The sequence below is a fragment of the Lotus japonicus genome, chromosome 2 (assembly GCF_012489685.1).
Source record: "Lotus japonicus ecotype B-129 chromosome 2, LjGifu_v1.2".
NCBI lineage: Eukaryota > Viridiplantae > Streptophyta > Magnoliopsida > Fabales > Fabaceae > Lotus > Lotus japonicus.
The window spans coordinates 10,617,876-10,645,693 of NC_080042.1; the positions used below are offsets into that span (position 1 = coordinate 10,617,876).

The 27,818-nt window shown below is 31.8% G+C and overlaps 1 protein-coding gene and 1 pseudogene across 1 annotated transcript; one reads left to right on the plus strand and one right to left on the minus strand.

Annotated features, from left to right (window-relative positions):
• The first annotated feature begins 296 nt into the window (after window positions 1–296).
• On the plus strand, window positions 297–3,186 carry LOC130736033 (glucan endo-1,3-beta-D-glucosidase ARB_01444-like; annotated as a pseudogene).
• A 19,690-nt stretch (window positions 3,187–22,876) lies between these two features.
• On the minus strand, window positions 22,877–25,766 carry LOC130736034 (secretory carrier-associated membrane protein 1-like; the record flags this gene model as incomplete). Its single annotated transcript, XM_057587893.1, has 6 exons — window positions 22,877–23,520; window positions 23,619–23,755; window positions 25,146–25,268; window positions 25,364–25,397; window positions 25,497–25,559; window positions 25,650–25,766. Coding segments are annotated over 5 exons (372 nt in total), but the record flags the coding sequence as incomplete, so codon positions are not given.
• Window positions 25,767–27,818: the final 2,052 nt, after the last annotated feature.

The following is a 27,818-nucleotide window of genomic DNA, read 5'->3' on the forward strand; positions in this document are numbered from 1 at the left end:
ATTTGAAATAATTATGAAAGGAGAATGATTTAATTTGATGGAATTTTTTTGGAGGGATTGATGAAATAGATGTGAAAAATCCACATGAAACCATTTTAGATAAAATAAAATTTCAAGTACTAAAGCCTTTGCATTTTTTTTTTCAAGTACCATTTTAGATTCATGAATATAAAGTAGGGACAAAAACATATTTAACCATAAATAAATTAATAAATAAAATATATAAAAAATCAATCAATTTATCTTAAATGTGATTGGTCCATCTAGACCATGTGTTACTAAACCCAAATTTTAGCATGGGTCATTTAGACAACCCCTCATAGTGCCACCATCCCTTATTTAAGTAGCTTTTGGAGTTTTTATAATTATCACTTCAACCACCAAAGCATTTGGTTCATCAAGGAAACATTTTTATCTTTTTGTTCTCTCTATTTTCTTTTTCTCGCTGCAATGCTTGCTCTCACGAGGGGCACCGTTGAAAGATGTTGAGGGTCTGAATTCATCTGCAATCACAACAAATTCTTCATACTTTTATGGGGAATTGATTGCAAGGGCAGCAAGGTTGACTTTGATAGCTGAAGAGGTGTGCTTCCTTGATGTGATTCCAAAGATTAGGAAGTATTTGAAGGAAACCATTGAGCCCTTGTTGGATGGAACTTTTAATGGGAATGAATTTCTCTATGATAGGAAGTGGGGAAGGGTTATTATTAAGCAAGGTTCTACTGATACTGGGGCTGATTTCGGGTTTGGAGTTTACAATGGTCATCATTATCATTTGGGGTACTATGTTTATGGAATTGCAGTGCTTGCAAAGATTGACCCAGTTTGGGGAAGGAAGGATAAGCCTCAGGCCTATTCACTCATGGCAGATTTCATGACCTTGAGCAGAAGATCAAACTCTAATTACGCGCGTCTAAGGTGTTTCGACCTTTATAAACTGCACTCCTGGGCTGGAGGGTTAACCGAGTTTGCTGATGGAAGAAATCAGGAAAGCACCAGTGAAGCTGTGAATGCATATTACTCTGCAGCATTGATGGGTTTGGGCATATGGAGACACCCATCTTGTTGCTACTGGATTGACACTTACAGCGTTCGAAATCCATGTAGCTCAAATGTGGTGGCATGTAAGAGAAGGAGATAAGCTTTATGAGGAAGATATTACCAAAGAGAACAAGGTAGTTGGTGTGTTATGGGCTAACAAGAGAGACAGTGGACTATGGTTTGCTCATCCTGAGTGGAGAGAGTGTATGGCTAAGGATTCAGCTCTTGCCTTTGCTGCCTATTTCTGAAGTTCTGTTCTCAAATGTTGATTTTGTGAAGGAGCTTGTGGAGTGGACTTTACGTGCTTTGAATAGGGAAGGTGTTGGAGAAGGATGGAAGGGGTTTGTGTATGCACTGCGAGGAGTGTATGATAATGAAGGTGCGTTGCAGAAGATAAGAAGCTTAAATGGTTTTGATGATGGAAACACATTGACTAATCTATTATGGTGGGTTCACAGCAGAGGTGATGAAGAAGAGGAATTTGGACATGGGAAACACTGCTGGTTTGGTCATTACTGCCACTAGGTATTGTTAATGATTTCAAATACTTAAAAAGTAAAGAAGATATTAGTAGTTCTTGCATTGTACCTATTTCTGTATTCAACTTATTTATGTCTCTTACAATTTGTTTGTAAATAAAGTATGTTTGTGTGGAATTTTGAATTCATTGTCTATCTTTACTGTGTCATGATGAATCTTGTGGTTGTATCGTCTAGCAGCTTTCCTTTATTTTTGTTTTGTGCATTTTAGGCATTTACAGCTTTAAAATTTAAAAAAAATAGCTGTTAGCTGATGGATGCCCTCTGAAATCTGGAGACCTTAACTAGCATTAAGGAAGCAATATATGAGTAATGAAAATCCAATTTGTCTAATCTTGGTAAGTAATGCCAGATTTTATTGAAATGTCAATGCATTTGAAAGCAACAAAAATTTGTGGATTTAGGACTCTTGGCAATTGAAGTGTGCACTTTAAATGTTAAAACTGAGAGTTAGTTGGTTGATTTCGTGATGAGGCAATACATTATGGTGCCATTAGAACACCGGAATGAAAATGACTCCTTCATTTTCCAAATTTCTCTCTTGCTAGGCGCACTATTGAGCATGCAGCTTAACTCTAAAGTCCCTCAGATCTATCCCAGCACTTATTAGTTTTATAAGCATGTAACTGGGAATATATTTCCCTTATTGTGACCAAGCCAAGGCTTGTTTTTATATTGCATACTCATGACAAGCATGAAGCAAGATAACCTATTGTGTTTAAGTGTTTTATTTTTTATCTATGTCTTAATTTTGATGAATTATATCTTGAGTGCTGCCTTTATGGTTCAAATATTTTTATCTATTATGGGAAACATTTGTTCCATGCATGTGTTTTGTTCTGTTATCACATAACCACACTGTACTGTTTCCACTCCATTCAAATAAAAATGACATGTGAGACTGTGAGAGGGATATCTACTTAGAACAACCATAAACTAAATATAATGTGTGGAAGACCCCTGTTGTTTTCTAGAGCAGCAGATGGGATCAAAAGTTCATTTCAATTGAATCAAATTGTACTTAGTTGCACTATTATCACCATTCTTTTCTATATGAATTCTTTTATGATGTCCTGCAAGCTTTCCATATAGCCTCTTTGTCACTTCTTGTTCATGCATACTGTTAAGGATGATGCTGACCAAATAAAGCTTACACCTCCGAGTGTGTCATAGAATGCAAAGCCCGTTTTGGTCCTATGCATATGACATTTGTTGGTCTCCTTGTGCCCTTTCTTTGAAACTGATACTAATCCTACAATCTTTTCTACTTGTAGTTTTTGTTCATATGAGGACCATTCTGTGGTGGATAGTTTGGCCTTGGTCTTTCAAAATAAAATTTAGCAAAAAAAGAAAAACCAGTATTATATATTTGACTGCTGATCAAATTTTACCGGAAGAAAAGAACATTTCATGTTTACTCATGGTGTTGGAGCATAATATTAAACCAAAACCATTTTTTGCAGCTCCCCACAAAGACAACACCAATGTATACAACCAAATCATGCTGTCCCAGAACAAACAATTTCTCAGAATCATTCCCCGAAATTAGCTGCTTCTACTTCCCTTGCTACTTCCCTTGCTGCTGATAATGCTCCCATTTGGCATTGTTTGTTACTTATCTTAAATTTGTTGTATATTATTGATGATATCATAGAAGAGATTGAATTGAGATGTTTTAATAAATTTAAATAAAGTTTTTCTTATATTTAGATTTTGCTGCTTCAGAAGACTTTTTTATATTTATTAACTTGATGATATGATAAAATTAAAATAGAGTTTAATAAAATTTAAAATGGAAATGAAACAGAATAATCTAATTTTGTATTTAGAGATATTAGATGAAGAACAATATTTAAAATTAAAAAAACCAGTTCGTATATCATAATTTCCTTGCATAGCATTTATAATTACAATAAAATAAACATAAAGTTTTAAACAAATTTATTATTTATTAATTGCATTTTTATATGATAAAATAAAAAATTTGTCACGTGTATTTATTTTATTCATTTTTTATATTACATAATAAGTAATTTAGAAACTAAAAATATTTAAATTTTAATAAATGAAGAGGTATGTTTCGATTTTAAAACATTTTAGTACGATGAAAATATGTGAATTAATTTAGATTGGGTTGTAAATTATCCATAATATATTTTTTCATTCCGTATAAAATAGTATCCGTGCATCGCACGGGAAACTACCTAGTATAATACATAGTGCTAGGTGAAGTCGCAATTTGTAGTATGGATTGACTTTACAACGTTGTATCATTAAAGGACAATTAAAGAAGACAAACACCAAACACATGCAGACACTAGACCTAACCACTTGGACAAAATGCATTCATTTTAAGGCCCACAAACAACCTATCTGAGCACAAATCCATCTGTTCCTATATATAAGTCCATTTTACTTAATTCTCTTAGATTAAGAAAAGTAGTTACAAGCAATAAATTTGTAAAAGAATTTATTCACCTTCCTAGACTACCCTTATTTAATTTCTTATAAATTTCTCTCTCCAAGTTATTATTTCAAAACCTCATTGTCTCTTTCATATTAAATATGAGGATAGTTTTGGAAAAAAATAATTAATGTTCAATTGATATTGTAAATGGACTTATATTTAGGAACAAGAAAAACACTAAAAAATGGTCTTACAAATAATTCCCCAGCCTACTGAAATATGCCCCGAACAAAAATATGAACCAGCGAACAATTAAAACATGAATGAGATCATCAGAGTTATGGACAAGTGTCAAAACTTTACAAGATAAATTTTTAGTGGAATGTGTTTATAGAGTGATATAGATTTAAAAACCTGTCACCTAATCTATGAGTTTTTTGTTTTACATATTTTTTATAAAATAAAGATACAAAGAAGAATTTGTGAAATTTTTTATTTCTCATTTTTTAAGATTTAAATACTTCATTTACATTTTTTTTCTTATAAAGTGCGAAAAAGAGTTTTCTAAATGACTCATGTGGGTTACTAACTCACAACTCAATGGACCAATAGGATTTTTTATTTATCTAAAACATACAAATTTTAATCCATTTATTTTCAATGTGATTGGATGATGAGTTATTTAATCCAAACTTTCTCATGAGTCATTTAAACAACCATTTACTACTTTTTCTTTAACGTATCTTGTTCTAACTTCAATCAAAATCTCGTCTAAGAATCATTTTCAAATCAAGAAACCTTTTTAAGAGGTAATGACAATTCTTTTCTTCTTTTTCTTTTTATTTGTAAAAAATGGTTGCATGTTCCCCTCAAGAAATGTCTTTTATGGGATTCGAATTTATACTCTCATCCTTACGAGAGCCTATCTTACTTACCGCTAGACCAACACCTTATTGATACTACTACTTAGATTTGAGTTCATGAAATTCATTTTGTTATTATTTTTTTAAGGTTAAATATGTTCCAGGACTGAGGGACAAAATAATTTTACCCCAAGCCCTAGGGTCATCCATCCCTTCATGAACTTTACTACAAACTAACCTTCCATAGTTTGCAACCTCCTGTAGTAAAAAACAAAAATTAAAATAAAAAAAAATCCTTAGGATGAGATGCTTATGCACTAATCAATAAAACAATATGCGAATAAATAAATAAAACATAAAAAATAGCACACCTCCCGTTGAGAAAATTATAGCATCACTATTTGTGCTCGTGCCCGAATTTGCTCCAGAAGTTGTGGCGTCACTTGTTAAGCCACCAATAAGTTGTTGACCTCGGTTTTTCCTACAATATCAATCTTCTTTTAGAATTACCTAAAAAAGGAATCAAAATAAAAATGATTTTCTGAACTCAAAACTCACACACAACTTACATGCACGAGATCGTACTCTATCATGATTTCACCCTCGTTTCTTCTTGTTGGCGGCGTGGATGGTGATGGTCAGGGTTCGAATCTTTGATGAGGAAATGAGGCTAGTTGCGGTGGAGGAGTGGCTGCGTGATGGTCGAGATGAAGGTGGTCGATTTTGTTTTTGTTGGCGACTTTGGTTTACGGGAGGAAGAAGGATGTGATAGGAGGGGAGAGAAAAGAGGTGAAAGTGTTGGCTTTGTTTTGCTGGTTAAGTCGTTAAGGTGTGACGGCTTTGTGTTTTTTGAGGAGGAAGGTGTGTAGGAAGGACAAAGTTGTGTATCTTTTTTCCTCTAGCCATCTAGAAAGGAACCTTAGCAACAATCATCAAGGGAAAGGTGGATCAATTCCTTGGGCTGCAGATGATTTTGTGGATCCTAAGATTTTTGCCCGCAGTAATGGTTATATTACACATCTTGTTAAAAGATATATTAAGGAGGAAAAATCTGTAGAGGAAATTCTTTCTTCCCGAGCACTAAGTTAAAGAGATATTTGGCATTGAGTTCCCACATGAGGACGTTCGGAATGCATTGTAGTTTTTCGAGCACTGCATATTGTCTAGAAAGGTAAGAATTTATGTTTACTTTTCTATTAAGTATTTCCTTTATTATTTACAATTTATTGTAACAAGTAATAGATGACCATTGAACATACACTATTAGCAAATTTCGGCTATGTGTTATGACTTTTTGTTACATTAACGGAACATACTGATAGTGTGAGTTCAATAGGTCAGCTGCAACATGTACCTTTAAATTGCAAATAATCAAGTAAAGACCTAACAAAAAAATAAATGTAAATGTTTACTATTCCACACAATCCATAAACTGCAATACATTCCTAATATCCTCATTTGGGAACTCAATATCGCAATATCTCCTTTAACTGAGTGCTCAATGGCAAAGGATTTCCTCTTCATATTTTTCATCCTCAATATCTCTTTTAACTTGTTGTGTTAAATAATTATTATTGGGATACAAAATCTTAGGATCCACAATATCATTTTTCAGCTCAACTATCAAGTCAACCTTTCATCTGAAGTTCGCTGCGAAGGTTCCTTTTTACTTGTGTGAAAATCTCATCTAGGGACACTACACCAGCAATATCTATAAATATGAAGCTTTTGGAATTTCGTTAATTCTTCTGATTAGGACTGAGGAAAAAAATAATTTCACCCCCTAGAGTCATCCATTCCTTCAAGAGCTTTACTACAAACTAACCTTCCATAGCTTGCAACCTCCTGTAGCAGAGACCAAAAACTAAAATCAACAAAATATTTGGGATGAGATGCATATGCACTAATCAATAAAACTACATGCGAATAAAAAAAATTACAAATATAGCACACCTCCTGTTGAGAAAAGCATAGCATCATGATTTGTGCTCATGCCCAAATTTACTGCAGAAGTTGTGGCGTCACTTGTTAAGGCACCACTAAGCTGCTGACCACTTTTTTACCTACAAGATCTCCTCTTAGAATTACATCAGAAAAGAAGCAATATCAAAATTGCTTTCCTGCACTCAATTCACACACAACTTACGCAACAACTGCAATTGCATTTGCCTCAGCACTTAAGGAAACTCCAAACATGCAAACGGTATACTTGTGGTGCATCGTCACTATATCTAATTCAACAAAACCAAATCCTTAATAGGAAAGAAACATGGAAATATGCATCACTCTACTTTTATACCCTTTAAAATTGGAATGATTATGAGGAGTGAGATCATAATAAAAAAGAAAACCATAAATATGAAACGAATATATGATTAAACCAAAATACATGCATACAACTTATTTTGAAAATAATTGAACTTAAAACATTGTAATGGAATATATCAAACTAATACAAGAACGCAAATTTCAAATCTAAAGCTTGAAATAATTACAACACCACACTCTAATTATTTTTTATCCATATTCATGAGCCTTACCTGTTCGAAAGGCATGTACAATCAGAAGGCATGTACATTATCGCACTCTATCATGATTGCACCCTCGTTTCTTCTTGTTGCCGGCGTGAATGGTGATGTTCTGGGTACGAATCTTGGATGAGGAAAAGGGGCCAGTTGCGGTGGAGGAGTTGATTCGTGATGGCCAAGATGATGGTGGTCGATTCTGGTTTTTGTTGGCGGCTTTGATTTACGGGAGGAAGAAGGATGTGATAGGAGTAGGGAGAAAAGAGGTGGAAATGTTGGCTTTGTTTTGCTGGTTAAGATGTGGCGGCTAAGAGTTTTGAAAGGAGGAAGGTGTGGAGGAAGAACAAAGTTGTGCATCTTTTTTCCTCTCACCATCTAGAAAGGAACCTTAGCAACGATCATCAAACAAAAGGTGGATCAATTGCTTGGGCTGCAAATGATTTTGTGGATCTTTAGATTTTTGCTCCCAATAATGGTTATATAACACATCAAGTAAAAAGAGATATTAAGGAAGATAAATCTGAAGAGGAAATCTGTTTTTCACCGAGCACTAAGTTAAAAAGATTTTCGGCATTGAGTTCCCACATGATGACATAGGAATGCATTGCCGTTTTTAGAGCACTGCATATTGTTTGGAAAGGTATGCATTTATGTTTATTTTTCTATTAAGTCTTTCCTTTATTAATTGCAGTTTATTGGTATAAGTAATAGCTAAACCATTGAGCATACACTATTAGCATATTATGACTATGTGTTATGACTTTTTGTTGTATTAACTAAATATATTGATAGTGTGAGTTCAATAGGTCAGCTACTACTACATGTACCTATAAATTGCAAATAATTAAGTAAATACCTAACAAAAAAATAAATGTAAATGTTTACCTTTCCACACAATCCAAAAACTACAATACATTCCTAATATCCTCATGTGGGAACTCAATACCGCAATATCTCCTTTAACTTAATGCTCAGTGACAAAGGATGTTCCTCTTCAGATTTTTCATCCTCAATATCTATTTAAATTGTTGTGTTAAATAATCATTATTGGGATAAAAGATCTTAGGATCCACAATATCATTTTCAGCCCAACCATCAGGTCGACCTTTCATCTGATGATCGCTGCAAATGTTCCTTTTTACTTGCGTGAAAATCTCATCTTAGGACACAACACCAGCAATATCTATGAATATGAAGCTTTTGGAATTTTTTTCATTCTTCTGATTAGGACTGAGGAAAAAAGTAATTTCACCCCAAGCCCTAGGGCCATCCATCCCTTCATGAGCTTTACTACAAACGAACCTTCCATAGCTTGCAACCTCCTGTAGCAGAGACCAGAAACTAAACTCAACAAAATCTTTGGGATGAGATGCATATGCTCTAATAAATAAAACAATATACGAATAAATAAAAAACATTAAAAATATAGCACACCTCCCGTTGAGAAAATTATAGCATCCCGATTTGTGCTCGTGCCCAAATTTGTTGTAGAAGCTGTGGCGTCACTTGTTAAGCCACTAGTAAGCTGCTGACCTCGTTTTTTCCTACATGATCACTCTTCATTTAGAATTATATCAGAAAAGAAGAAAAATCAAAACTACTTTTCTGCACTCAATTCACACACAACTTACGCAACAACTGCAATTGCATTTGCTTTAGCACTTAAGAAAACTCCAAACATGCAATGGTATACTTGTGGTGCATCCACACTATATCTAATTCAACAAAACCAAATCCTTAAGAGGTAAGAAACATGGAAATATGCATCACTCTACTTTTATACCCTTTAAAAATGGAATGATTATGAGGAGTGAGATCCTAAAAAGAAAAAAAACCACAAATATGAAACAAATATATGATTAAACCAAAATACAGGCATACAACTTATTTTGAAAATAATTGAACTTAAAACATTGTAATGGAATATATCAAACTAATACAAGAACGCAAATTTCAAATCTAAAGTTTGAAATAATTACAACACCACACTCTAATTATTTTTTATCCATATTCATGAGCCTTACTTGTTCAAAAGGCATGAACAATCATAAGACATGTACGATATCACACTATGTCATGATTGCACCCCCGTTTCTTCTTGTTGGCGACGTGGATGTTGGTTGTCAGGGTTCGAACCTTGGATAAGAAAATGAGGCTAGTTGTGGTGGAGGAGTAGCTTCGTGATGGCCGACATGACGGTGGTCGGTTCTAGTTTTTGGTGGCAGCTTTTGTTTACGGGGGGGAATAAGGATGTGATAGGAGGATGAAGAAAAGAGGTGGAAATGTTGGCTTTGTTGTGCTGGTTAAGGTGTGGCAGCTAGGGTTTTTGTGAGGAGGAATGTGTGGAGGCAGAACAAATTTGTGTATCTTTTTTCTCTCACCATCTAGAAATGAACCTGGGCAGCGATCATCAAACGAAAGCTGGACCTAATGCTTGGGCTGCAAATTATTTTGTGGATCCTAAGAGTTTTGCTCCTAATAATGTTTATGTAACACATAGTGATAAAAGAGATATTAAGGAGGAAAATATGAAGAGGAAATTCCTTTACCACCGAGCACTAAGTTAAAGGGATATTGGGCATTGAGTTCCCACATGAGGACATTAGGAAAGCATTGCAGTTTTTGGAGCACTGCATATTGTCTGGAAAGGTAAGGATTTATGTTTATTTTTCTATTAAGTCTTACCTTTATTAATTGCAGTTTATTGGTACAAGTAATAGCTTATCAATTGAACATACACTATTAGCAAATTTCGGCTATGTGTTATGACTTCTTGTTGCATTAGCGGAATATACTGATAGGGTGAGTTCAATAGGTCAGCTGCTACAGGTACCTATAAATTGCAAATAATCAAGTAGATACCTAACAAAAAATAAACGTATTTGCTTACATTTCCACACAATCCAAAAACTGCAATACATTCCTAATATCCTCATGTGGGAACTCAATGCCCAATATCTCCTTTATGTGAGTGCTCGGTGGCAAAGGAATCTCCTCTTCAGATTTTTCATCCTCAATCTCTCTTTTAACTTGATTTGTTACATAACCATTATTGGGATACAAAATCTTAGGATCCGCAATACCATTTTCAGACTAAGCATGAGGTCCACCTTTTATTTGTAGATCGCTGCAATGGTTCCTTTGTACTTGTGTGAAAATCTCATTTTGGGACACAATACCAAAAATATATTATAATATGAAGCTTTTGCAATTTCTTTCATCCTTGTGATTAAGACTGAGAAAAAAATAATATCACCCTAGGTCTTGGTGCTATCCATCCCTTAATGAACTTTACTGCAAACTAACCTTCCATAGTTTGCAACCTCTTGTAGTAAAGAGCAAAAACTAACATCAACAAAATCTTTGGGATGAGATGCCTATGCACCAATCAATAGAACAATATGCGAATAAATAGAAAACGTACAAAAATATAGCACACCTCCAGTTGAGAAAATCAGAGCATCATTGTTGGTGCTCGTGCCCAAATTTGCTGCAGAAGTTGTGCATCACTTGTTAAGGCACCAATAAGCTGCTGACCTCGTTTTTTCCTACTAGATCACTCTTCTTTTAGAATTACCTCACAAAGGAAGCAAAATCAAAACAGCTTTTCTAAACTCAACGCGCACACAACTTACATGCAACAACTGCAATTGCCTTTTCCTCGGCACTTAAGGAAAATTCATACATTCAAAAGGCCTATGGTGCATCCTTACGATATCTAATTTAACAAAACAAAATCATCAAGAGGAAAGAAACATCGAAATAAGTATCACTCTCCTTTTATATCCTTTAAAAATGGAATTATTATGAGAGCAAGATCATAATAAAAGAGAAAATCACAAATATGGAACAAATATATGATTAAACCAAAATACTGGCATACAAAATATTTTGAAATTAGTAGAACTTAAAACATTGTAATGGAATATATCAAACTGATGTAAGAACGCAAATTTCAAATCTTATTATTTTTTATCTATATTCATGAGCCTAACCTGTTCAAAAGGCATGTACAATCAGGAGGCATGTACGATATCGCACTCTGTCATGATTGCACCATCGTTTCTTCTTGTCGGCGTCGTGAATGATGGTTGTCAGGGTTCGAATCTTGCATGAGGAAATAGAGCTAGTAGCGGTGGAGGAGCGTCTTCGTGATTGGCGGGAGGACGGTGGTCAATTCAGGTTTTTGGTGGCTGCTTTGGTTTACGGGGTGAAGAAGGATGAGGAAGAAAAAAGGTGGCAATGATCTCTTGGTGGTGCTGGTTAAGGAGTGGCGGTTAGGGTTTTGTGAAGAGGAAGGTGTGGACGCAGAAGAAAGTTGTGCTTTTTTCCCCTCTCATTCTCTTCTTGATTATTCGGCTGCTCCGGCCTCTTTAGAATGCTAGGTCCTTCCTTTTAAGGGGAAGCCTACGTTATACTTAGAATGAGACCCACATTTTGGGCCTTTTTTTCTTTCTCTTATTTTTCCTTTGGGAGGTTTTGGGCCTTTTGTTTTTCAATGAATGTGTGCGAGTATTTTTTTTTATAGTTTTTTTATTGAAATAGACAAAGTAAGATTACTTTAAAAAGAAATTAACTAACACAATTAAGATAAAGTTAAACCAAATTCTAAAATTAATGTGATTAACTAACACTATCTTTATTTTTTTCATTTTTTTATTCCAATGGCTTTTTCCTAGCACGATTTTAATGAGGCTCTTTTTTGGGATTTGGCTTTTGCCATTTTGCGGGTTGGTGGTGGGTTTATGTTACTCAGTTTCTTATAACACTAGTGCTTTTTTACCCGCGCGTTGCACGGGGAATATGTCTATTGTATTTGATACATCGATTCATATTTTAAATTATAAATATTTAAGATGCTAAGAATGTAAGAATAATCATAATAAAGATGTAGATATTTAAAGAGCACAAATTTTGAAAAACACAGAAGTTAATAAACCAAAAGCTTTAATTTTTGCATATGTGAGGTATAACTGAATTTTGTTTGTGAAGATGTATACTCGTGTTGCATAAAGGGTAATGCTTTTGTGTTTTAGATATATAACAATACATAAATATATAATTATTTTTTAAATTATTAAAAATACACTTAAGTTATAGAAAATGAATTTTATTTTTTTTAACTCGTACAAATTTTCATTTTCATGTAAAATGTTTCTCCCCGTGAGATCTCGTAACTCTAATTTATTAGCACTAATAAATTCATGTCATAATTTTATAGTACATATGTATTAATATTTTGTATTCCTCTTACTTTTCTTATTATCAAATTATTATAGTTATATACTTATATAAATATACACTCTTAAAATTTTGAAAATAATACTAAAGTAAATTATATTAAATTTATTCTATTAAAATAATATCAATTAATTAGTTTAGAATATAATGATTGTATAAAAAAAGTATAATGATACTTTTTATATAAAACAAAATCTCACGTAGATAGCATTATAGTACTTTAAAATTAAAACATACAATTGAAAATTATACGCTAATACAAACAACAACCACTTTTAGGTTTCAGAGCAGACTTAAATGCAAATCATCTTACTCAATGGATTCTCATTTATCAGAGAAACAAAATCGATCTTATAAATTTCATAAATCAATATAGAAGGGGAAATTCTAGTGTTTTTTTACCCGCGCGTTGCACGGGGAATATGTCTATCGTATTTGATACATCAATCAATTATTTGATTATTTAAAATATATTAAACAACATATGAAATAGAAGGGTCTCAAATGCTAAGCAAAGTGGACCAAAAGACTTGTCATCTAAGCCTGATTGAGATCAAGATGAAATCGTTTCACATTCTTCATGAACATGAAAACAATGACACAAATAATAGATATAAGGAATCACCAATAAAGCAAACGATAAACACATATTATGGAAAAAAAAAGATGTGATAGTAACACTAATCAAGATTGTAAAAGATAAATCATAAAGTATGACATCATTTTGTGTTTATACCAAGTCATCCAAGTTTGAGTCAATATTGCAAGGTACCTACAAAATTTATGAAATATATCGGAATTTTTTTTTGGTTTGTTTGCTCTGTCCTGTTTTCTTTCCGGCACTTTCTGTCTTTGGGTTTCTTCTGTTTTGTTTTTGTCTGGCTCGATCTTTGGGTGTACTTTCGGGTTTTTTCCGTCGGTGCTGGTTGGTTTGTATTTCCTGCTTAAGAGTTTGCTCTCAAGCCTTTTGATATTTTATATATATATATATATATATATATATATATATATATATATATATTTATCTTTCAAAAAAAAAAGTTTGACTTTTTTATTAGTAGTTTGTCAACACTACTTTAGTTGCATATAATAATAAAATGTGTAAGAAATATATATTGATTCGTCTACTTGAAATTTATCTTCTAAAGGAGAAGAGCCGAAATATATAGGGAGTTTATGATCTTTTATAGTATATCAAGTAACAATTTTGTGTCTAAGGGTGACGATTGTCCTATTACCACAACGTGATTCCACCCCTAGTACATTCATTAAAAAATTATTCTTTTTTTGAAAATGGAAGAAATAGCACGTGATTCTTTTTCAAAAAATTCAACGTGTCAATACATTAGATAACAACTGTGATTCTGTTACATATTTAATTTTTTAAAAAAAAGTGATTATTAAACAATAGATGAAATAGAAGAGTCTGAAATGCTAAGGAAAGTGGACAAAAAAGAATCACCAATAAAGTAGATGATAAATACATATTAATCATGGAAAAAAAAAAAGAACGTGATAGTAGCACAAATCTGAATTGTGAAAGATAAATCATAAAGTATGACCTCATTTTTTTTATTTCAAGTCATCCATGATTGAGCCAATATTGCAGGGTGCCTACAAAATTTAAGATATATATCAGACTTTGTACATACTTGTTTTAATCAATAAAGAATTATTTCATTGTAAGGGAAAATAGAACGAACCTTAAACCGACAATAATATTTTTGCATCAGATGTTCATCAACTTATAAGATGTCATAGACATCATGTTAACAATGAAATAAAGTTAGGTCACTTAGAAGTCAGTTTGTATTAAAAAAACTATTAAGATAAAAAATTAAACTAACCACTCATATGTTCTCAAAAACTTCTTGGTAGACAACATTGCGCTTGGAGTTTGAAACTACCCCTTGTTTATCCCCTAGTGTTTTTTACCCGTGCGTTGCACGGCAAATTGATTGTTGGAGTTGACATTAATAAAAAATATAACAAAATGTGATGAGTATAGAGAAATATGTGTGGTATAGAGTAAATTATATAAGTTGTTTGTATGAGAGCTGTGATAGTAGAGAAAGAATGACGTAGATTCTCTCCCATCGTTGGGTTAAATAGAGAATAAGAGAGGGAATTAGTTTGCCATGAATCGACATTTAAATAAAAATAAAAATATCAAAATATAAAAACAATGATAGGCTTAATAAATTAATAAGATTACTCCTTCCCAATAACCAAAAAAATTAATAAGATTACAACTGGAAAGCTAAAAAAATTGATCAAACTTTGTTCTATGTCTACTCAAAATGAGAAGATTGAAAAAATACATTGGACCCACAAAATCTGCCCCTTTATCTCTCATCCCTTGCCAATCAAACACACTAACTCTTATCTCTCTCTCCTCTATTTCTCTCTTCTCTTTCATTACCATATCAAACAAAGCATTAGAGAACCTAGTTGAATAGTTTAGCAAGGCTATAACAAAATGGCATAGGAGTTCTTGGAAAATAATATTAAAATTTCTTTAAATTATTTTTCAAATCTTATCCAATATAGCTTTTGTTTGAAAGTAACATATCCACTTCATTAGCATTCTTTGTGTGCAATCACCCTCCTCTCTCTCTGTCTCTCTATTCTCCTGCCTACAACTCATTTCCTTCTTCTAGCTTCTCATACCTTATTTCAAGTAGTGCCTTGATTTCTTTAAGGCATTTGATTCAAATTAGCCTAATTGAACCAACCAAAACACATAAAGAATAAAATTAAAAACAGACACATAAGTAGCTTCAAACCAATACATTAATCTTATGAATCAAATGCTAGACATAAAGAACTTTTAACTAAAAGGATTCATTCTCCTACCTCAGAAATTAAAAGCATTAAGCCACATGCTTTTCCTTCCCAAACTCTATCTCTAGCCTTTAATGTACTTCAACAATTCTACTCTAATTTTTTTTTGAAATCTCCTGCATTCTTCATTCCTTAGCATAGTCTGAGAAAACAAATCATAATATGTCTTAGATCAAGAAAATCATTTCAACCTACATTATTATATCAAGAAAACTGATTTTGGAGCAACACGCGTAGGTAGATTGGCGGAACCATCACCTATAACCCGAGTCAAAATAAGATTAGACATAAACAAAACTATGCAAAGAAGGAATTTGAAGAGGAAAAGGGAGAATGCTCACCACTTTTTCCGGCCAGCTCTCCAATTGAGTCATGGAACGTGACAAAGAGGGGAGTCGAAGCCATCATTATAAATTTAGTAAGGAGTAGTAGTAAATCTTCTTTCAAAATATAATTTATTTAAATCTTAGATAATTAGGGAAAATCTTTTAAAATTCAGGTTTCAAGATAAAATAGCACAACATAAGAGAGGCTATCTAACAAATTGACAATAAAAACAAAACAAAATCTTTAAAAAATATTTAATAAAAATACGATAAAAATTCGTATTTTTTTAGAGTGTTAATTAATTTAAGATAAAAATAAACAACCTAAATCCTAATTGATTTATACTCTAAAAATAACTCTAAAATAGAATAAAATATTTCCTGTAGAATCACATACAAAGGAGAATCAAAAAACATAAAAAACAAATTAAAATATTGCAAAATTCCATATAGAATATAAAATGGACTCACCATCCATGGCTTCCAAAGAATCTCTTTTGGTGGAATATCTATAAAAAAAACCTGAAGAAAAGAATTTGAAATTAGCATGGCAAGTGATGAACGAAATTGACCTTGAAGTCAAACATAAGTGAATGAAAATTAAAGGTAAAGTAAAATAAAATTGAAAAAAACCATAACATATTATGCAAGCAAATGAAGAAAATAATTTGAAACCTCCATCTGCAACCTTCCCAATCAGTCCAAGGCAGCAAATTAGAGGGATGCGATTGCAAGTCGATGGCAAAGTGGTTCCGTTGAGAGATGAGACGATTTTGTGGGGGTGGTTCCGTTCAGTTGAGAGATGAGATGAAAATTGCATGGAGGAGATGAATTCCATGGAGGAGATAGTGGAGGTAGGCAGGGTTTTAAGAGGGTTTTTGCTGATGGGATGTATTATTGATTTAAATCACTTATCACAGATTTTATATTAAGATAAAATCATGAAATAAACAACATAAATCCTAATCAAATCTAAAATTAAAAAATGTACCAAATAAATATAGATAAAAACTATCAAAATCTAGCAAATCACAATAAAAACTCATAAAATCAGGAATTAATTAAAAATCCGAAAATTCAATAAAAATACCATAAAAAAATAAATAATAATATAAATTAAGATAAAATACAGAAATAAACAACATAAATCCTACTCAAATCTAAAATTAAAAAATGTACTAAATAAAAATAGATAAAAACTATCAAAATCTAGCAAATCACAATAAAAACTCATAAAATCCGGAATTAATTAAAAATCGGAAAATTCAATAAAAATACCATAAAAATTAATTAATACTCTAAAAATAAATCAAAAATAAATTAAGATAAAATCAAGAAATAAAAAACCTAAATCCTAATCAAATCTAAAATTTAAAAATGTATTTTTTTATTAAGGAGAAATAAGGTAAGGAAAAATCAGGGCACATGTGGCAAGTGGGGCCAAGGAGAAATAGCTTACATGTAAAATATTAGGTGAGAATTAATCTGGGAGCGACACGTCATTAACTTGGCATGTGAGAGCGACACGTCATGCTAGAAGTTGTCCTTTTCTAATATACTAGTGTTTTTTACCCGCGCGTTGCACGGGAAATATGTCTATTGTATTTGATACATTAATTAATACTTTGATTATTAAAAATATATTAAACAATGAATGAAATAGAAAAGTCAGAATTGATGCGTAAAGTAAACATAAAGACTTCTCTTCTAAGCCCGATTGAGACCAAGAGGAACTCGTTTCACATTCTTTGTAAATATGAAGACGATAACACAAATCATAGATATAAGGAATTATCAACATATTAATCTTAAAAAAAATTAATGTGATAGTAGCACAAATCAGGATTGTGTAAGATATATCATAAAGTATAACATTATTGTGTTTATTCCAACTAAGTAGGGATGACAATGGGTAGATACTATAGTATGAGAATTAATCTGAGAATGACACGTGTTTTTTTTTTCTTCTTCCAATTAGTGAATATTCTGCACCCTAGAAGATTTTCTTTTCCTCAATCCTTTTGCTTTTGATTAAGAAGATAAAAGCAGGAATCCTTGAAGCATATGACATCTTACAATTAGTTGAAGAACAAAATCAATTCATGAAGAAGATTGAAACAGAAACCCAAAATGAAGTCTTGAAGAACAAAATACCCTCCTTCACCAATTTGAAAGGACTGTGGTGAAAGAATTGTATTTAGTGTATTTGTGAATCTTGGGGTGGAACCCTTGTGAAACAAAAAATCAAATGAACATTTCAGTCAAGAGAAACAAAAAATGGTGTATTGCCCCATATTTGCGCACCCCAGCAAATTATCTATATATGTGAGAAAAAAACAAAATAATTCTCTCACCCAGAATAATTGTGGTTACTTCACCAATAAACTTATACTAACAATCAATTTAAATTGAACTTAAGGAAATATATAGAGTAAAGTAAGATAAGTCACCCAATTGGCATACTAAAACATGAGTATATGCAAAACTAATGAGTTTGAGGAAAACATGAACCAACCTTAAGAATGAACTAACCATACTCATGAAGATTAAATGTGAGCTTTTCATATGCTTTCATCAATTTGACTGACATGTGCATCATTAAAAAAAAAATTAGTAAGTTGTGCATCATTCACATACAATGCAAATAGTATGCTTATACACACAGCTCAAACATGATGAATAAAAACGTGCAAAATTTGAGAAATGAATATAAATTCTCGCTATCCTAAGTTTCGTAAATTTCTATAAATTATACCAAAATCTGGTTTAGAATGGCTTCACACGCATGGATTTCTACAAACTATACTAAAATTTGGTTTTAAAAAATACAAAAGCGGAAGTAGAACAATAGAAAAAACATTACGTCTTCAACAATGATTCGTTAAAGGGTCTATGCAAAAATTTGTAAACTTTTGGATCAAAACACACAAAATATGTAAAATTTAAGAATCCAGGATTGAATTACGAACAAAGGATAAACTGAAATGGCACAAACCATAAATCACAACATGATAAACTCTTCTTCACGTAACATCATCTTACGGCATACCTCTGTCGTGATCGCGACATGTGGCAGAGATAGAAATAGCAGCTATCAAATCTCTGCGTGTCCATGGTAGCTTTGTGGACCCTCAGCACCAAATCAACTCCCTTTTCTTAGAATTAGCATTAAATAAATAATAAGATAAATTAAGATAAAATCAAGAAATAAACAACCTAAATCCTAATCAAATCTAAACTTTAAAAAGGTACTAAATAAAGATAGATAAAAACTACCAAAATCTAGCAAATCACAATAAAAACACAAAAAATCCTGAATTAAATAAAAATATGAAAATTCAATAAAAATACCGTAAAAATTCATTTATACTCTAAATGTAACTCAAAAATAAAATAAAATATTTCATGAAATTAAAATTAAATAAATAATAAATAAGGATAGATAAAAACTATCAAAATCTAGCAAATCACAATAAAAACTCATAAAATTCCGCATTAATTAAAAATTCGAAAAATCAATAAAAATTAATTATTATACTCTATAAATAAATGTAAAATAAAATAAAATATTTCCTGGAAGTAAAATTAAATAAATAATAAGATAAAATTAAGAAATAAACAACCTAAATTCTAATCAAATCTAAAATTTAAAAAGGTACTAAATAAAGATAGATAAAAACTACCAACTATAGCAAATCACAATAAAAACTCGTAAAATCCTGAATTAATTAAAAATCTGAAAATTTAAGAAAATTTAATTAATATACTCTAAAAGTAAATCTAAAATAAAATAAAGTATTTTCTAGATTTAAAATAAATGATAAGATAAATTAAAATAAAATTAAGAAATAAACAACCTAAATCCCAATCAAATTTAATATTAAAAATGGTATTAAGTAAAGATAGATAAAAACTAACAAAATCTAGCAAATCACAATAAAAACTCATAAAATCCCGAATTAATAAAAAATTCGAAAATTCAATAAAAATTAATCAATTTATTCTAAAAATAAATTTAAAATAAATTAAAAGACCAAATCTTATCTTTTAAAATAATATCAATCAATTATTTTAGAATATATAAATTAAAACATATATCAATTGAAAATTATATCTTCTAAAATAATATCAATTAATTAGGTTAGAATATATAAAATTAAAACATATATCAATTGAAAATTATATCCTCTAACAAATTGACACGTGGAATAATTTTTATGAGAATTAATCTGGGAGCGACACGTCACTAACTTGGCCTGTGGGAGCGACACGTCATGCTAGAAGTTGTTCTTTTCTAATATACTAGTGTTTTTTTACCCGTGCGATGCACGGGGAATACATATGTCACATTTTATACGTAAATTAATACGTTGATTTTTTAAAATATTATAAATAAAGATGAAATATAAGAGTCTAAAATGCGATGTAAACGATTGATTAACTAATAAAAAGATTGGTTAACGAAATCTCAAATTCTACAAAACATATAAGGGGACGGATTTATCGTATTTGATACATCAATCGATACGTTTTTTTTATACGTGAGTCAATACGTTTATTATTTTAAATATATTAAACAACGGATGAAATTGAAGAGTCTGATACGCTGAGCATAGTGGCATAAAAGTCTTAAATTGAATCACTTAATAGAAATTCGTGCCGTAGAATAACTAATAAACAAAGATGAAATAGAAGTGTCTGAAATGCGAAGCAAACGACTGATTAACTAATAAGAAGATTGGTTAGCGAAACCTCAAATTCACCAAAACATAAAAGGGGACGGTTTTACGGTGTCTAATAAACAGTAGCTGAGCTACTCTGCAGTGACCGCGATCATGAGCATCAATTTCCGCTCACACATTCTCAAAAACTTCTTTGTAAACAACATTAAAAGGAAAATTAGCTTGTACAGTGAACAAATAAAAGTGAATACATTATTTAATGGAAATAAAATAAAGGTAAATCTCCAATGGTAACAATGTTAATGTGAACCTTCTCCTCTATCATGACTTCTTGAATTGTAGAACATAATCCAAAGATTTTCAAGTCAAAAAATTACAGCAAGAAACTAATTCAAAAGGGAAAAAAGATCAGCATGAAAGTACGCCCCTTGGGAGCCATTTTTTACAGAGATAGGTAAAGCCTAAACATGTAAATGAAGACTTGACAATCTGAAGATATTAAGAGGTGTGGAAAGATAAAAGCTAAAAATAATTTCCAAGACCACATGTACCCCATGATCATATGACTTTTATTATGTAAATGAGATTTTAACAGAAATCATTCATGCATATATCAATATGTAGAAAAGAAAAAAAAATACTAAAGAAATAGAGGCTCTTAGAGTTTCATTTATAAGCCAACCGGAACTTGATGCCACTGCTGCTCTAATACCAATGCCAACAATATAAAGCTGACTGCTAATCATAAATAAATAAGAGTAAGAATGGTAACCGCTTGAAATGAAAACCAAAACATAAAATTCATAAAAACCCAACAGGGAACAAATCAAGGAAAAAATATTACTTCTCGTACAAACTTTTAAGTCAAGGAAAAAATCATAATCATGATAGATTAAACATTTAATTAAACACACTTGTCTTAACCAAAGTGCGAAAATATTACTTCTCGTACAAAATTTTAAGTTTATTTCCCTGTAATTGAACATAAATAAACAAAAACTGTTCACAAATTAAAATATTTTATAATTCTCATACTACATTTTTTCACTACCAAATGAGTGTTGCCCTCTTTACCATTAACAATCTTATAATTCCAAACAAATGAAACCATGAGATCTCAAAACTGTTCTGACATGGATAAATATATCAGCCACCTTCTAATTCCCCACATTGCAAAAAGATTGAGATAAGATCATACATGTACAGTTCACAATATAAAAAAGAGAATGAGCAGCTTCCCAACTAAATCAACCATTGTAAGTTCTCGTTATTAAAACATATATTACATGTTTAAAGATGAAGAATCCCACAATATCCATGGTCTTTGCAAGCCAGCAAATAAGTTTGAGAACTCATATCCTCTAATTCACCTGCAGTTACTTGCTTATCCACTATGGTATTTGCAAGCCAGCAAATAATTTTGAGAACTCCTTCTATCCTCTAATTCATCTGCAGTTCCTTGCTTATTCTGTAGATCAATCATCCTCAGTTCAAATCAAGTATGGCACTCTTTATCCAGCACACTTTCACAAAACCAAAAAAAAGGTCATTATAATATCTGGACAGGTCACATGTAATCAAAGAAGAAATTTTATAGATACCATGTAAGAGAGCAACTTGGAATTTTTACCCACAAAGTTATACAATATACACTAAAATCATTACCCCAACAGAAGCTAATCATCCTTGCATTTGCTTCTCCAACCTAGAGTACTTATCAACTATACATTCTTGCAAGACATTCAACTTTCTACTTTTTAGCTGTATATAATTTCATTTATATTATTGCTCAATATAGGCTGCAAAAGATAAGCTGCAATATGCAGCTAGAAAGGGCAATTTCTTAAGTATGCAAAAACAGCCATGTAAAGAGGAGCTGTGCAGATAGAAGAAGCAAAAACAAAAGGATTTTTGTGAATTTGAATTTTTATAATGGGACTGTTTAAACAAAATTTCTTGGAAATAAGCAGCTAGAATATGAAGGGGTGCATTTTAACCGGTGCAGCTGTTTGGAAATTGGAAGTAAAATGTTGTAACTGTCACATGGGGTGGAAAGAAAGTAGTGGGAATGTAAAGATTCAAAAATACTCTGTCTTTTCTTTTTTACCATAAACACAATCTAGAGTTCTAGTCAAATCCATTAGAATCAGCAAATCACTTTATCTAAGCTTCTACACCTAAAACTTCTTATAATATTAGTTTTTAAGTGTTGTGCAGTTACTTCTATTCAGGTTGATACATATCAGTGGTATTCTTCCTCACTCCTCAGGAACACAACATCAAGATTGTAAAAAGAGAGTATATACCTTACTTGTAACACTGCCTTATAATAGATGAAACCAAAATCTTCCTTAAATCTTCTATTACTATGGTCTCCATCATACATCTCCTATGGAAAAACCCTGAAATAAAGATAACTAAAGAAATCAGAAGATTTAGCTAATAGCTACAATAAGCTTGCACTGATGATGCTTTGAGCAGGCATGCCAAACCTAGAAATGGTTAAAATATACTAAGAAAGTTCTCATTCCCAATTTCCAATGGAGATAAAAAGTGAGACACCATAGAAAGATGATAATCAAGTTGCATATATAAGAATATACTGGACATAATAAGTGTTATCAACATTGAAAGAAAAAAGAACAAATAACTATAGACAACCAAATCTTGGCCAAAAGACATGAATATAACTCCCATAATTCTAGTTCTATTAGGTAGTTCAAAAAAAATTCAATATAAACCCAGAGACACAGTAACCAACCCTATGAATGAGAAAAAGTTGTTTGAGATGATTAGATATGCACTATTCACATACTGTATTAATCTCATGTTTCTAATAAATCTCAATGTATACTGCATATACATTTTATCACCTTTTTCCTTTTATGATTTTTTTCCTTTGTTGAGTGTTTCTCCTTTGCAACAGTAGCAGCATCATTCCCTTCCTGTTTATTCTTCAGTTACAGCCTACAGAATCAAAGGAAAGTAGAAAGTAGTCCCATTCTTAACATAGTTTGCCGGATCAAACACCTCCAATACAAATTTTTCTCCCCTTCCAGCACAAAATAATTGATTAAAGATTAATAAGACACTAAACTCAGATTCTGCGGCTCTAATCTTAATTTTCACATGAATAATGAGAACTTCTACCTTGGTCTATTGTTTTGTTGCCATCATCCACCTTCTTCTCTTAATCTAATCCTTATTATTCAGCATGTGTCATGAACTCAGAAGCTGAAAGAAACCCCCCGATTAATATTTGATCTGAGAATATTCATATAAGGAACCTGCGACATCAAATCAACCATATATGTTATACATGTCATAGTACTAAGAAAGTAAATAGAGTAAGGGAAATAGAGAATGTAATAGTGCAAACTGTGTTGTTGTAGCGAATGAAATGCTTTTATCAAGTCTGTAGAGAATGTAATGCTTTTATCAAGTCTTATGGTATCCCTTGTACCTATTTCGATCAAACCTCAACATGTGTTTCTAACGTGTATAATTTGGGACTAATATGACTGACATATATTCAAGGGATTGATTTAACTATTTATACACCTTAATTAAATTGAAATTGAGGGGCTAGTAAATTACATACCTGTTGTGCTCCTCTTCTGACTCTACATGGATATAAAATAGATAGAAACCTTGCTGCAAAGTGCAAAGGGGTATCATCCTTTTTCCAGTCAATTGTTTGGTCATTTTTTTTTTCCTAGGGGGTGCTTACAGGTGCAGCCATATTGAATTCACCTCCCTCAAAATTTCTTCTTTTTACTGAAATGTGTTATGTTTTATTGTTTATTACATTGATACATAATGCACCCCTCTAATTTGATTTCCCTCTATTTATAGCTAATCTTCTCCTAGTACTAACTAAATACATTAATAACCCCTAACTAACCTAGCAGTCCCTAAGTAACTTACCCTTCTGCTACATCCTAACATGTGACTTACAGCTGCTTGAGCAGCAAGCATTTAGCCTTATAACATCAGGATGCATATAACCTCATGATATTCCTTTCTGCTTGAAAACACAAAGAACCATAATCTTCAAGTTTTACCCTAAATCTTCCAGAATCATTATTAGATAAATCTTTGTCAGTTTTTCCATAAATCTTCCATAACCATTATTCACCAAATGGAACCTACATTTGATGTTAAAGCTCATCAGCTTCAACAATGTGAGAGAAGAAAAATACTGAATTCAAATTCAAATAATTGATTTAACATGTCCCCTATCATCATACTATTTTGCAACATTACACATCCTAAACCTTGAAAACATGAGAAGAACCAAATAAAATGATATGAGAACAAAGTTGCTATAAAATATTAAAAATTAGTAGCAAGCATTGTGCCTTATTAGTGATATGCAATTCAGAACTTGAGTTGCATAAGGAGTAAGGACACAGAACAGAAAACAAAACTTTTGATTTGTATTTCTCATACAACTGGCTGAGCTGTGTAATTTAAATTAGTCAACCCACTGCATAAAAATTAAAATATAAAAATTTAACAGAAGCTATCCAGGGGTTGAAACATAGATAGTATAAGGGAAAACATTAGCCACGACATCACAAATAGAAATTTATCAAAACAAAACTCCTTTTAGCATGAGATTTATCAAGATCAAGACTTACAAATCATTTGAAAAAAAGAGGAACTTCAACATACCTAACCATGTTGTAAACGCAACATACTGGATCCTTTGAAGATGCAATGGTATTTCTTTTGAAATTTCATGATGAATGATGGGGAAAAAAGGAGGCCAATTCTTTTCCTCTATAACTATTCCAGCTGCAAACGAAAAAAGCGCAATGTAAACCACCAAACTGAAAGCAAATTCCTGTAAATCATATTGGCTTCAAGAAGTATAGATGAACTCAAAATACCTCGGGCTATAGCATCTTCCTTTCGTTTTAGCTCCTACAAAATATCAAGAGATCATAAATTACTTTCTTAGTACAAAAGATATAATATTCAGCTCACATAGAAACGCAAAAAAAGGAGATCAGGATGACTAACCTGTTCCCTTCTTTTCAATTCAGCTTCTCTGGCTTGAAGTTCTTTCTCCTTTGCCTTGATGTCCTAAAGTTTGAAATGAAATAATGAATGAATATTTGGTCAACAGCACTATGACATCATAGTTTTGACATTTTCATAATCTGATTTATCTACCTTTGAGGTATCAAGAGGAATGTCAATAGTTGCTCCGCGATCATAAGGCTCAGGAGGAAGGGGTTTGAGCTTTGAGGTTGCAAGGGGAACACTTCCTGAGTTCTGCAGATTTATAAAAATAAATGTAGAAATTTAAAGAATCCATGGATCAATTAGTGGTAAAGATACCACAATTCAGCAAAAGATGAACCTAAAGCTGGAAATCAGCAAATGAATTTTATCAAGAGATCATGATTAAATTCCCAGTTCAAAAAGGCATATCAGTTTTAAATGGTGGCAGTGAGCATGCTCACATATCATTATCAGCGTGATGGGTTAGGTTTTCTAGATACCCAAAATTCAAAAGACCTTAAATTCAATAGTAAGGAATTGATTCAACGAAAAACCAAATCAGGTTCAGCAGATAAGGTATTAGAGACCTCAACAGATCGATGAAAGGTTTTCAATCTCAATCGAAGATCAGAAGAAGAAATCCAAACCTAGAGGATGTTGGCTTGGCTTTAATGGAGTTATCTTCATCTGCACCCTAGCCGGCTCCATCTCTGAGAAGAAATCCATGCCTACATAAAAAAGTGAATTAGAAAGCTAATTTGATCGCTTCTTTCTTCAGAATGAGGATGAGAGGCGAGGGTTGAGATGGCCGTGAATGGATGGGCTCGCGGCGAGGGGGGTTGAGATGGTCGGACATAGGGGAGGGGAGAGAGAGAGATAGACCTGTCGGCGACGGTTGCGGTAGACGGAGACGGCGACGGTGCAAGGAGTGAGCCTCAGAGAGTAGAAGGTTGATGTCGAAGGAGAAATAAGGTAAAGAAAAATCATGGCACATGTGGCAAATAGGGCCAAGGTGGAAAAGTTGATGTGTAAATTATTAAATGAGAATTAATAGGTGGAAAAGCTGACGTGTAAATAATTAAGTGAGAATTAATCTCAGAGCGACACGTCACTATATTGCATTAGATTTTTTTGTAGCTTTTTTACCCGCGCGTTGCACGGGGAATATGTCTATTATATTTGATACATCGATTCATATTTTAAATTATAAATATTTAAGATGCTAAGAATGTAAGAATAATCATAATAAAGATGTAGATATTTAAAGAGCACAAATTTTGAAAAACACAGAAGTTAATAAACCAAAAACTTTAATTTTTGCATATGTGAGGTATAACTGAATTTTGTTTGTGAAGATGTATACTCGTGTTGCATAAAGGGTAATGCTTTTGTGTTTTAGATATATAACAATACATAAATATATAATTATTTTTTAAATTATTAAAAATACACTTAAGTTATAGAAAATGAATTTTTTTTTAACTCGTACAAATTTTCATTTTCATGTAAAATGTTTCTCCCCGTGAGATCTCGTAACTCTAATTTGTTAGCACTAATAAATTCAGGTCATAATTTTATAGTACATATGTATTAATATTTTGTATTCCTCTTACTTTTCTTATTATCAAATTATTATAGTTATATACTTATATAAATATACACTCTTAAAATTTTGAAAATAATACTAAAGTTAATTATATTAAATTTATTCTATTAAAATAATATCAATTAATTAGTTTAGAATATAATGATTGTATAAAAAAAGTATAATGATACTTTTTATATAAAACAAAATCTCACGTAGATAGCATTATAGTACTTTAAAATTAAAACATACAATTGAAAATTATACGCAAATACAAACAACAACCGCTTTTAGGTTTCAGAGCAGACTTAAATGCAAATCATCTTACTCAATGGATTCTCATTTATCAGAGAAACAAAATCTTATAAATTTCATAAATCAATATAGAAGGGGAAATTCTAGCGTTTTTTTACCCGCGCGTTGCACAGGGAATATGTCTATCGTATTTGATACATCAATCAATTATTTGATTATTTAAAATATATTAAACAACATATGAAATAGAAGGGTCTCAAATGCTAAGTAAAGTGGACCAAAAGACTTGTCATCTAAGCCTGATTGAGATCAAGATGAAATCGTTTCACATTCTTCATGAACATGAAAACAATGACACAAATAATAGATATAAGGAATCACCAATAAAGCAAACGATAAACACATATTATGGAAAAAAAAGGATGTGATAGTAACACTAATCAGGATTGTAAAAGATAAATCATAAAGTATGACATCATTTTGTGTTTATACCAAGT